This window comes from Magnolia sinica, chromosome 14 (assembly GCF_029962835.1).
Source record: "Magnolia sinica isolate HGM2019 chromosome 14, MsV1, whole genome shotgun sequence".
NCBI lineage: Eukaryota > Viridiplantae > Streptophyta > Magnoliopsida > Magnoliales > Magnoliaceae > Magnolia > Magnolia sinica.
Genome location: NC_080586.1, coordinates 53892880 through 53905940, shown reverse-complemented (window position 1 = coordinate 53905940; position 13061 = coordinate 53892880). Strand labels below are relative to the sequence as shown.

The following is a 13061-nucleotide window of genomic DNA, read 5'->3' as shown; positions in this document are numbered from 1 at the left end:
ATATTTTAATAATTTTATTTTCTTAAAATTGATAAGGACTTAACAAATCACTAGATCGGCACTCATACATGCTTGATTTCATGTTTGGAGTGCAAAATTGCACAAAATTTGGGAAATTTTTGAAAATTTTGAAAATTTCCCAATTTTCTCCAAATCATACTACATACACTCAATTTCGAAATTAAAGTGTATGTGATTATCATTTCATCAAATACTCCTAAATACTTCAAAATCAGTCTCAATTGATAGCTAGTTGAAGGGGGAAAAAAAAAACATTGAGAACATGAAGAACCAATGGATATCGAAATCAAAGCTCCAACTCCATCATTTTTCATGCAAACCATGAAGAACCAATGGATTTATAACCATTTGACACTGATTTAACATAATTTCAACAACAACAAAAAAAAAAAAAAAGGATCAAAAATTGAAAATGCTCATTAGATCGAACATGTGGTATATATCAGCACTACCTGTGTGTTTCATATCGCACGGGTGGGATACAAGATATATCGTGAGATATATCGACAGATATCGTTGATATTTAAAACATTGAGTATTTCTACATATGTGAGTTCTCCAAGCATACACTTGATACTGCCGAACTTGTGCTTAAAAAATTTCCTTAATAGTTTATAGTCCAATAGTTGATAGATAATCATATTAGCAATATATGGCATAGATCAACAATTTATACCCAAAAAAATTAACACCACACCTTACAGGTCAACCCATTGTCTTACAAAAGAATGGTCCAATACACCATTGAATACATGGTCAAAACACACAAAAAAAAGATAGATTCTTAGGTATCTGATTTTTTTAAAAATACTTTTCTAATATTTTAGCATATTTTTTGCTTTAAAAAAATTCTGACCAGTATGGCTTGATACAACCCTAATTTCAATATGCGACGTCGTATCGTATCATTTTTTTGTTGGGCTGATAAGCCTGCTAATATCGACATTCAAAACCATGTCTAGCCCTCGTTGCAACCTGACCCAACTCGACTCAACCAGATCCAACCCAAGTTGGGTTAGGGTTGAAGAGATGGCAAATTGGGTCAAGCTGGGATTGCCTCTTAGGTTGAAACAGGTCACGGGTTGGGCTCGGGACCCACCCAGTTTCACCCCTATACACCACCTTTAGTACTACCCAAATGACGTCAGGTACTTCAGATTTAAAACTTGACCAGACATAACCAGCATGAGCTTTGGATCCCCTTGCCTTCATGGCAGGCACAAGAACCTGATTATTCCCTAGAAAGTATGCAAGCAACTCCAGATCACCAAAAAAAAAAAAATCTAAACTGCAATGCCGGTGAAATAATAAACAATTCATTCGTTGAAGGTGCAATGTATTGTTAACTTCATGGGACATTAAACTTCTAACAATGATGTTAATGATAAATACCACATCAATCTCCACAAAAAGAGGAATACTTACAGTCTCCAAATCCAGAACATGAAGATCACTGAAACAGGTTGAATGAGAACCACCACCAAAAATCAGAAGGTACCGTTCTGCATGTATTGCAGTTGTGTGATCAAATCTTGGTGCTGGGGGTGTTTGCCTATGAAAAACACAAGAAAAGGATCCACAATCTTTTGAAAGCATATACAGTAGCTATTAAAAAGGTAAACTAGCAGATACTTACGTGGTTTGTACTATATCCCATCTCATAGTTTCCAAATCAAGAATATGGAGGTCATTAAGTAGCTTCCTGCTAATACCTTCTCCACCAAACATTATCAGTCTAGAGCCAACTAGTGTTACAGACTGCCCTCCACGAGCTACCTGAAACTGACAATATATCCATAAACACCCAAGAACCACCACTAGTCATTGGAAGATTGACTACCACTCCTTTCACATAAAAAGAGGAGAGGAATATGGCACAAAGGACAGTATTCCCAAATTAAGAATGCAATATAAAGAAATTACTGGGATAAGCTTACAATCCAAAATACAGACAGTGCCCAATTATCAAAATTGTTGAAGCATTCGGAATTCAAAAGTGATGCAAAAAAAATTACCGGAACTTCTCCAGAGGTCTTCTCAACACAGCAGCGATGTGTTTCTATATCAATTGACCGAACTACAAGAAGTCCAGGTATGTGGCACAAGTAGAGAAAAAGTAAGAATCTATCATACAGACAGACTTATCGATTGACCAAACTACGAGAAGTCCAGGTACGCAGCACAAGAATAGAGCAAAAGTAAGAAACTATCATACAGAGATGAAAACACATAAATGCACAGGCAAACATGCATATATGGATATACATCCATACATACATCTAGTGAGTGAGAGAGAGAGAGAGAGAGAGAGAGAGAGAGAGTCCTTTGAATGATATTTTCATATCATTCTGAAGCTAAAGTGGTTTTCAAGGAAATAAACCTGTCACAGTATCAGAGGGTTCCTTTGAGTGTCCAGCAACAACTAGAAGTTTGTTTCCCCACTTAACCTGTGTAGAAACCAATGTTAATAGGGGTTGAATCATATCGAATCACAAATCATATCGTAAATCGTAAGATTTTTTTATGATTTTATTAAAAATATGAAGAAAAATATAAATAAATCAAAAAAAAAAAATTTAAAACTATAACACTATCATGACATGGTATTACTAAAAAACTAAATGATTCTTACCATTTTTTTTCGTCTTTCAAGAAATTTTGCTTAGATAACATACAAGGATCCTTTAATAATTATGTTCTTGTTACCTTTCTTGAATGTAGAATTGCATTGGAAAAGCACCATTTGATTTCATAAACTGAAGAAAAAAGATACTTTGATTTCTAACCATCATTCCACAATACATAAGTCAATATGATCGTAACCATCCATAAAAAAAATTAAATAAGTCATACATTAATTTGGTGTTTTGACCAGTTAAGAAGTAAGAAATCATAAAGAAAGCTCTACGATTTAACATTGAAGAGAATGTATATCATTTAATCTCTTATAAAGAACAATACACACACACACACACACACACACACACACACACACACACACACACACATCTATTCTAAATGATTCTTTTCTTTTTTAAGGTTATTTCTAAATGATTCTTAAAGCTCCCACCAATTTAAAAAGATAAAATGAAAGCCAAGTGAAGCTTAAAATAGAAGAAAACAAGTATAATTTGAATTGTAAATAGGATTCAAATCCATAAAATTGTAGGATTCATATAAAAAGGGATTCAAAGGTGGAATTCAAACCATTTTGCCTAATATTCGACTCAAATCGTAAATCATAGGATTTTGACAACACTGGTAGAACCTGATATAAATTGTATCTATAGAAAGGAAAACAATATTAAATTGATTGGGAACTATTACAAGAGTGAAGGTCATACTCCATATATGAAACAAGAAAGTAACAGAAACAGAAGGAACATAGTGACTAATAAAGGAGAATAACACCCTTTAACTCAACACTCACCAAACTATGACTTGCAGAAGCAGGTAGGATTTCCTGTGAGTTACTGTCTCCTTTCAAATCAAGATTCGGGTCTGGATGTGGCTTCACCATAGACCATGTCAAAGTCCTAAGATCAAGAACCTGCACATGCATTCAAATGTTATGCAGGCACACTGGAATAGCCTTTTGAAAAATAGAGACAGGAAATACTCTCAACCTGAATATCAGATAGGTATCGACCATTACGACTCCCCCCAGTAACATAGAGTTTTTCTTGGGCCACTGCTGCTGCATGCTATAGTACAAAGATTGTAGTGAGAATCTGACTATGAATCGTAAACGCTCGATAATGGTTGTAGTAGACGCTATCAACTCACCAAACATATTAATAGAAACCCAAATAACCAACTTAAATAAAGCATAATAATAAGAGTAAAAAGCTAATAACATTGGGGGGATAGTTTAGACCAGAAACTCAGACAGAGGTCTAGATGTTACCTTATAGCGAGCTGATGGTCGTTGACCAGATATAGGAAGTGCAACCCACTGATCATAAGCCAATAGCAGTGAATCCCAAATATTGTAATAACTGTCAACCTCCTCAGTTCCCATTACAGTTGTTGATGGACCATTGAAATCCATTGGCCAGGTAGTTTCAGCAATGACCTGTCCAATGAATCTTGAAACTCATGAATTCAGGTATAAGTCAATATATTGATGCAAGCAGATAATATGGTGCACATAAAACTAAGGTGGATAAGATTTGAGGCTGCAGACTCAGACTCAGACTCAGACTCAGAAGACTCAGACCTCTCTCTCATGCTTTCAATAATAAGTTTGGGGGCTGTGGGGAAGAAATATCATTAACTTCACTGTACCTTCTAATCTTCTTCTTAGTCTTCTTCTTTTTGGAGTAGGTAATTGAGAATCGAACTCATTGTTGAAGTGAAAAGTGCCTTCCATTGGGTAAGAGCTCAAACCAACAATACATATCTCTGCTCACTAATCCTATATTCCATTCTATTCATTAACTCACTTTCAATTAAAATTGGTGAAATTCACAAAAGAAGGCCCAAGGATGCAACGACAACACTTTGAAGGCAATCATACATTAAAAACAACTCCCAGACCATATATACAACAAAGACAACCAAATCTTCCAGCTTAGTGGACCCAGTATTCTTAGCTGTGTATATGACAAGCCATAGGAAGGGCAGATATTGTGATAAATAACAACAAACCCTTAAAAGAAATGTGCCATTATTTTAGCCGGTTAGAATCCTTAACAAAATGAGAAACTACTATAGCATCGCCATTGATCCTATTCTGATTGCAACGAAGGTGACGAAGTCCTCAGCGAATAGCACATCTCTATCAAAAGACAATGCCAATTAGGAATAGTCATAGCCACAAAGCATCATCAAGATTCCCTTATGCCATCAAAATTGACCTTGTTCGAAACACTGGGTGGGAAGTACACACTATGAACCAATGTACTCTGGTCTGGTATGGGAGTCATGTCCAGGTGCATGTCTATGAGTTGGATTCTCATGAACACCGAATCTCAGAATATAGGCACAGCGACATATTTAACATTTTAGTAATTTTTTTAATTTAATAGACGATCTAAATATGAAACATTCTCAAGTAAGGCTCGGCTATTAAGCCAGTAGATGACATGAATATTCCACACCATACACATGTTGCAGGTTTGCAGCATATACAAGTGGGCACCCACGGGAATTTGGACAATGCAAATATTATCTACCTGAATGGATTTTGGACCAACCAAGGTATTTGATAACAATAATGGTGGCCGTAATTGCCATTACGACCATTTAAGCACCCTACTTAGCTTGCCTTGCGCTCAACTTCGTTTGAGAATTCAAATAACACAACACCTTGTGATCAGAATAGAATGCAAACTCCTAATGAATGAGGTAATGACGCCAATGTTTCAAAGCCTGTACAACAGCATAAAACTCCACGTTGTGTGTAGAATACTTCTTTTGTGCTTCATTGAGTTTTTCGCTGAAGAAAGCCACTAGATGTCCTCCCTGACTGAGGAAGCCTCCTATGCCTATGTGGGATGCATCACACACAACCTCGAATACCTTTTCAAAATTAGGGAGGCTGAGAACTAGAGCTTCAGTCATTGCTCTCTTTATTTCTTGAAATACTTTATTACAGCTTTTGGTCCACTCAAATGGAATGGCCTTCATACATTCAGTAATGGGCACCATGATGGTTATTTCTTGAAATACCTTTGTTACAGCTTTTGGTCCACTCAAATGGAATGGCCTTCATACATTCAAAAACAGGCACCATGATGGAACTAAAGTTCTAGATAAACCTTTGATAAAACGTCACTAGCCCGTGAAACTGCAAACCTTGTTGATATTTGTGAATTGTGAGAGTAGGCCTGTTGACAACAGCCCTAATCTTTTCAAGATCAGCCATCATGCCTTTTGCTGATACGATGAACCTTAGAAAGACTACGTTGAAACTCATGAAGGTACACTTCTTTAAATTAATGTAGAGTTTCTTGAGATGTAATACTTTCATCACCTGGCAAAGATGGATCAAATGATCTTTTCGTAAATGGATATAGATGAGGATGTCGCCGAATTACATGATGACAAACTTGCTTATAGATGGTCATAGAATTTACATCATCATTCTCATGAATGTACCTGGTGCATTTGTCAAGCTGAAAAGCATGACTAGCTACTCATACAATCCATCATTTGTTCTAAAAGCGGTCTTCCATTCATCCCCACAACAAATTCTTATCTAGTGATACCCGCTACGCAAATTGATTTTCGAAAAGATTGAAGCATTTTCCATCATGTCTAACATATCATCTAGGCGTGGAATTGAAAATTGGTACTTTATCATTATCTTGTTAATGGCGTGACTATCAACATACATCCGCCAACTGACATCCTTCTTTGGTCTCACATGTCAATAATGCTGGCACAACACACTGGTTAAGGCTATTATAGATGGGACCTTTAGCCAGCAATTCCTCTACCTTACAACGAAGCTCTGCACGTTCAATTCGGTATGCTAGGAGCTTTCGTAATGGCTCTATAGGTACCAAATCAATTGTATACAAAAATGTTACACATGGGTGGAAGCTTACTAGGCAGTTCGTCACGAACCAAATCTTAAAATTATGACAAAATATCTTGAATCTCAAGTAGTTGGATCGGTCTTGCATCTTACCAGAGCATTACATGATTCCTTTGTAACCCCCCGTACTTTCCAGTACTCGGGTGTTACCGTGTAACCTAACTTAGTATAAATGCAAACCTATCTTATTCAAACACCTACGTTCGTTCTAATCTGAATCCAACCATTAGAAGAAATCCAATGCCATTTATGGACAAACCTAACCAACTATTTCGGATTTAGCACCTTGAGTCATGAGATCCACTGTTCAAAGTATCCCTAACATCCTATAGAGTGATCAACCATTTGACACACTAATTAGATAATTTAGGGGTTACATCAAGCATTTAAAGTCCACTTATATAGATTTTAGGACTGCTAGGACTCCTATAAAGGGTTTTAAATCAATCCAACCGTGGATTTATAAAGCAGACATTGTAGTTGAGTATACAACAATGAAGATGCACATTTGCTCAAAGAATAGCTTAATCGGATGATTGGAGGAAAACATACACCATAGCTTGTGAACTAAATTACTTAGGAATCATGTGGAACCATTCATAACGTCTGAAGCCAATCCGACCATTAGATTGGTAGGAATTATTAGTTGGCCATGAGATTACTAAGTATGACCACTTACAACTTAAAATGATCAAATCTTTCTGATCCAAAGCCCTATAGGGGCTGAGGGAGTAAACAGAGGGTGCTGATTAAGATGGGACCCACGTAAACAACTAGGAGGAAGATAATAGTAATGATAATAAAAATAAAAATAATGATAATAATAAAAATAGTAATAAAGGGAAATAAACTATGATAATAATAATAATAGTAGTAGTTTATAACAAGTAATAATAAAATTTATGTTAAGACTACTATGAAGGTCTTGAACGTACACATGATCCGCTAGGACTTTTTAACCGTTGACGTTCAATTTCGAAATGTTCCGACCGTCAGGTTGTCAGGGATCAGCAAATGAAACCTAAATCCATCTGTAGGGCCCACTTGGATTTTGGATCAGCCTGATTTTTTGGTTTGAGATCCTGATTTGGAACCTCTGAAGTGAATGGGCGGAGTGGATTTCACTCAAATAGTTCTTGTGGACCCCACCTAGCCACTCGTGTGTACACTAGCATGTGCACATGATGAGCACCGAGCTGATGAACTCGGTCAGCTGGCGCTGACCCGAAATTCCTCACTGTTTTTGTCTTTCAACAGTGGACAGACGGACGTTTGTTTAGAACGTCCATGGTCCACCGTGATCACCCAATTGGGAGATCTGAACCGTCCATCTGAAAGGGGGTCCACGTCTGAACAAGCCCTAGGTGGTTTCACCTGATGGAGTGCACTTACACGTGCACGAGAACCGACGCAAACCGGCCCTACAAACACAAGTTTCCGAAAATGGAAACTGTTTGCACGACCAACTTAGCAATCCGTGTGCCCTTGCATCCTCCCATCTCAACCATCCCTTGGAGGATTATCTTAGCCGTCCATTCCGTTTTTAGAGGCTAGGGCTTTGGGTAGAAAGCCAGAAATTGAAAAACAGCCCTCTCCTAGTCGTTTCCTTCTTCCCTCATACCCACCACCCAAAACTCCTTTAACCTCCAAAATCTTCTTTCCACAAGCACCCTTGCATCTATCCTAGACGTCTATAACGGCCAAATTGAAGGAAAAACGTACGGGCCAAATTCCACCATTGACGGTCATGCCGTCTTCTTCAAACCGCCGACTTGCTTGGACTCAGTTAATCTGGGTCTTGAGCTTGTCAGACATGGCGGAAGGGAGAGATAGCAGGAGAAGAAGAAAGAGAGTAGAGAAATGAAAGAGAAGAAGGGAGATAGAGAAGTGGAGCGTCTGCCCGGTGCGGCAGCAGCTTGAACTGAGCTGAGTTGGGGTGCACCAGCTCGTTGAACTGTTCAAAACACCAGTGAGTTGCTAGTCGTCCTATTACCGGGTCACAGTGTTAGGGAAGAGGAGGAAGAGAAGAAAAGAGAGAGTTGTGGGACGAGTCGCTGGGCAAACTGAGTCAGGTTCTGACCGTGTTCCGCCTTAGCTGGGTGGGCCTGCTGGCCGTGGAGTTGGGACTGATTCGCTGTGCTAGGCGAGCTGAATCGCATCCACATGGTGCTGATGGGTTTTCAACAGAAAGGTGGGCGATAGAGAGGGAGGAATGAGAGAGAGACCGATTCGGCGGGCCTGACTCGCTGCCTTCCGAGTGGCAGCTGGATCCATGACCCGTTGGGAGATCTAGGGTTTTACCTGGACCGGTGTGAGTCCAGTTCATTGTCAGCTTGAATAAAGAGGGATTTAACATGGCGTGAGATCGAGTTTTGGTCCGATCATGGGTTCAAAAATGGGTTCGCCTAGGTTGTTCGGTTTGATGGGTTAACTGATTCAACCGAGTCGACTCAGCTAAAGTACAACTAAGGTTGGTCATTTTTCCCAGGGCATCTTCCAACAAGTCATGGATCATTAGTTGACCAACGATTGTTGGTGTTTGTATATCAGATTTCCTAGCCTACTTGCCGGATCAAACTTGTTGGGTAAATTTCTAAACTTCCCATTGGTTTAAATCTAAGTTCCTTTGATTCAACCCATTTATGTGACTACTGGGCTTATGAGTTAATATTAGGGTGTTTATTCTAGTCTTATTTGACCTTCAAGCTATCTAATATGAACTGCTAGGATCTAATGTAAGGTGTTTGAGTTATCCAAATCACCTCCCAAACCCATCTTGATTCGAGTTCAAGTGAAGATTGAATCGAGCGATTCAATAAATGTCCAAAGCATCATAGGATGTAACCCGACTGGTTGTGATTGTAATGGACCTTCGGCTTAGTGATTATTGAGTGGTGGTTTAAGTTGATAAATGATGTGGGCCTACCATCCAGGGTTGTTGTGTCCAATGGTTTTAAGGATGGTTTTCTATCGCATGATTTCGATATTGGCCCTACGTGGCTTAGTTTACTAATCGCCCTATGTGGCTTAGTTTTGATCTTCGCCCTACGTGGTTTTGTTTTGGTACTTGCCCTAGATGGGTTCGACATTTTATCCTATACAACCCTGTGGTGGTAAGCCCCATATACTGTAATATGATTGGCCGCTAGTTGACGGGTTTCCATTAAACATCCTAAGATGGTAATCTCATGAGTCGGGGATGGTGGTATGGGACCTATACCCGAGCTGTCGGCCTACGCTGGTAACAAGCCCCCGTAGTGACCTTCGAGCTTATTTAAATTGGTTGGTTGTAATTGAACTAATAATGGGTTAACTAATCATGCATACATAGCACAGACCAACATCTATTGTTATCCTACCTAATGTACATATTTGTCCGACTAGATGTTTTTTCCAGGGGCACAGACCAGCATCTATTGCTATCGTACTGATGTACGTATTTGTCCGACTGGATGCTTTTCCCAGGTCAATGATTGCATGAGTGACGAACCCACTGTCCGTGCGAATGAGTCTGGGGCGATGATTGCATTCACACATCCACACATCTAATAAGACTTGCATCATGTATTGTTTTGTATGCTTTGCTTTATAACTATGCTTACCTAATGTGGTGGTGTGTAATCTTGGGGGGAATTCACACTGAGTTGGCCACTCATCCATCAAATATACAACCGTACAGGTAGCACAGGTGGCTTAATTGATTTTCAGGTTCAGACTGATGAGGAGCAGAGTACCACTATTGAAGATGCATGATTGTATTGTCAAGAGTTGCTACATGGTTTTACAGTTCCAGATTTGTTATATTTTGCTTTGGTTACATGTAACATCATTTCACTTGTAATTATAAGTTTGAGACATTTGTTTGTATAAAGTCATTATGGGCAGCTCCTTGTATATTTAAACGATAATGCAACTTTCATTTTCGTTTGATTTGTCCATACTACGTTCATCTGCTTACTCTGATAAAAGAAATATATATATATATGTGTGTGTGTGTGTGTGTGTGTGTGTGTGTGTCTCTGTGTGTGTGGACTTTGGCTCTTTATAAGTTAACACTCGAGTCCTGAAAACTCGGGGCGTTACATCCTTGTTCTTAACTTTCCTCCATAAACCACACCATCCTCTACACTGTGGAAGCAAGCTTAGTCTCTTCGGGTTAGCCATCTCTCATGGGGTTGAGAACAAGGTATTCAATATCGATTACGGTGGCCATAACAGTCACCACCATTAACTGATACAAGTATCGGCCATAACGACCGAAATGGGGGTGTAACGACCACTACAACCCCCAGAATAGTTGGGAACTTTCTTTCGCCCAAAAAATTCTAAAAAACTATAACTAGAAAATCCAGAATAATGTAAATATTCTAAATATGTATTCATTTTTTGTTTTGAATATGTTTATGGTAGTGTAACAGTAAACTCTTTGGTGAGAGTGTTGTATTGGGTTATCAAGTGAATTTGTGAACATGATTATGTCTCTAATATTTACACATCACAATCAAACACTAGAACTAGAAATCGGAAAAAAGGCATAAATACTACTTTTTCAATTTTTTGAAAAAATGGCCATTAGAGCTTTTATTCACTCAAATCATTTCAATCTAGGTTTTAATCTTAAAAACTAAAGTAAAAATGGTCGAAATCTATTGCAAAATCATCTAGAAGAATTTTTGAAATGAGAAAAGTCAAAAAATGGAGAAAAAAATAGATTTAAATATTTTTTTTTTTAAAAATGGTCATTTTTCGACCGTTATGGGGGTAACGTTCGTTATGCCCCGCAACGGCCTTTACAACCATTGTAATGGCCGATACGGTCCCAAAAAACCAACTGCCCCGTTTCACTCCCTTATCAGGTAACAGTCATGCCTGTTACCTATACGTATCGGCCTTTACGGGCACATCGTAACGGATACGGAACACCTTTGTTGAGAGTGATGGGCTTTCCTTTGTACCTAGAATTGTATGTGTTCTTGCGACCCCTATGAATCACATCCCTGTCGTATATCCATGAGCGCCCTAATAATATGTGTGAAACTTTCATTAAAATGATGTCACACCAAAATGATTGTTTGTAAAGAACCAAGGAGAATTTCACTAAGACTGCTTGGTCATGGGGAAAAATCTGTCATTCACCCACACCATCTTGTATGGCTTAGGATACTTGTAAGGTTTCGGCTTCAACTTGTCCACCATATTTTGCGAGGCCATATTCAATTGCTACCTCCACCAATAATGACATTGATAGCCTTCCCATCAAACGAAACTCAAGTTTAGAAGATATTGGTTCTCAGCGAGTCTTCTTGGGCCTCCTATTTTGGTGCAATCAAAATCCTCCTAACCAACCACAATGACTTATTTTCTTTAAGATTGTCTATGTCCTAAATTCCTGATCGTCATCTTCTAAATTGCTTTCATGTTTACTTCCACTTTGTCTACAAAGACATTCTCTTTGTACCATTCACCTTTCTTCTCCTTCGCAAAACTAGAGATTGTGAGAGGGACATCGTCACGTAATGTCCACAACCATCATACTTAAAAGTAAATGTTGGTTGACCTCCCCTAAGTTGCCGCAAGGACCACAACAGACTTCCCTTTGCATCATCGCTTCATGAAAGAGGTTAGAGGCAGAGTTCTTGCTAATTTTGTAATCCTGAGAAGAGTGACCGTGAAGCACGACCGTTTGCAAAAGCGTTATGGACCCATTAATGGCGTGTTTGTTTTCCTATTTACCACTGTAAATGGTGGTAAATAGGTAATTATAATCTATTCCCATTGTTTGGAAGAGGGGAAACAGAGAGGGTAATTACGCCTCAATTTTCGAAATTTACTTTTTGAAAAAAATGGGTGGAAAGGAGTGAAATTTGTGGGTCCCACCATGATGTATGTGATCGATCCATGCCGTCTATCTATTTTATCAGATCATTTTAGGGCTTGTGCCAAAAAATTAGGCAGATTATAAGCTCAAGTGGACCACACCGCAGCAAACAAGGGGATATTGACGTCCATCATTAAAATGTGAAGCCATCTGTGGGTCCCACACTGATGTGTATCTGTGATCCAATCTGTTCATATGATCACACACATATGAAGGAAAAACACAAATATCAGCTTGATGCAAAACTCCTATAGCCCACAAGAAGTTTTCAATGGTGGGTGTTTAATCCCCCTATTTCTTGTGTTGTGATCCACTTGCACTTTGGATTTGCCTCGATTTTCGGTACATACCCTAAAATGAGTTGTTAAAATGAATGGACGGCCTGGATCATACACATATATCATGGTGTGCCCCGCAAAATTTTGGAACTTTTTCCTTGGTATTAATGTCAAGCAGTGTTCGAAATATCTCCGATATTATTGAAATATCTCCGATATTATCTTTATCTCCAGATCAACGATACCGATAACACTAGTAGCGATACCGATAATGCTGGTAGTATCAGAAATTCTAGGTATTAGGCTATTAGCAATGTATCGCTAAGTATCGCCAATGTAT

The 13061-nt window shown here is 38.6% G+C and overlaps 1 protein-coding gene across 3 annotated transcripts in view; it reads right to left on the bottom strand.

Moving 5' to 3' along the window:
* LOC131225668 (acyl-CoA-binding domain-containing protein 4) overlaps window positions 1-13061 on the bottom strand; it is a 37578-nt gene that overhangs the window by 21098 nt on the left and 3419 nt on the right. For 2 of the 3 annotated variants that reach the window (XM_058221235.1, XM_058221233.1), the window contains exons 2-8: window positions 3929-4096; window positions 3648-3725; window positions 3452-3571; window positions 2402-2468; window positions 2037-2098; window positions 1658-1797; window positions 1447-1573 (exon numbers count right to left, since the gene is read on the bottom strand). In XM_058221235.1, coding sequence (XP_058077218.1) covers window positions 1447-1573; window positions 1658-1797; window positions 2037-2098; window positions 2402-2468; window positions 3452-3571; window positions 3648-3725; window positions 3929-4072 — 738 coding nt within the window. In that variant the 5' untranslated portion in view covers window positions 4073-4096. Of the gene's footprint in view, window positions 1-1446; window positions 1574-1657; window positions 1798-2036; window positions 2099-2401; window positions 2469-3451; window positions 3572-3647; window positions 3726-3928; window positions 4110-13061 lie in introns of all 3 variants that reach the window. The other variant, XM_058221234.1, reaches the window with a different exon arrangement.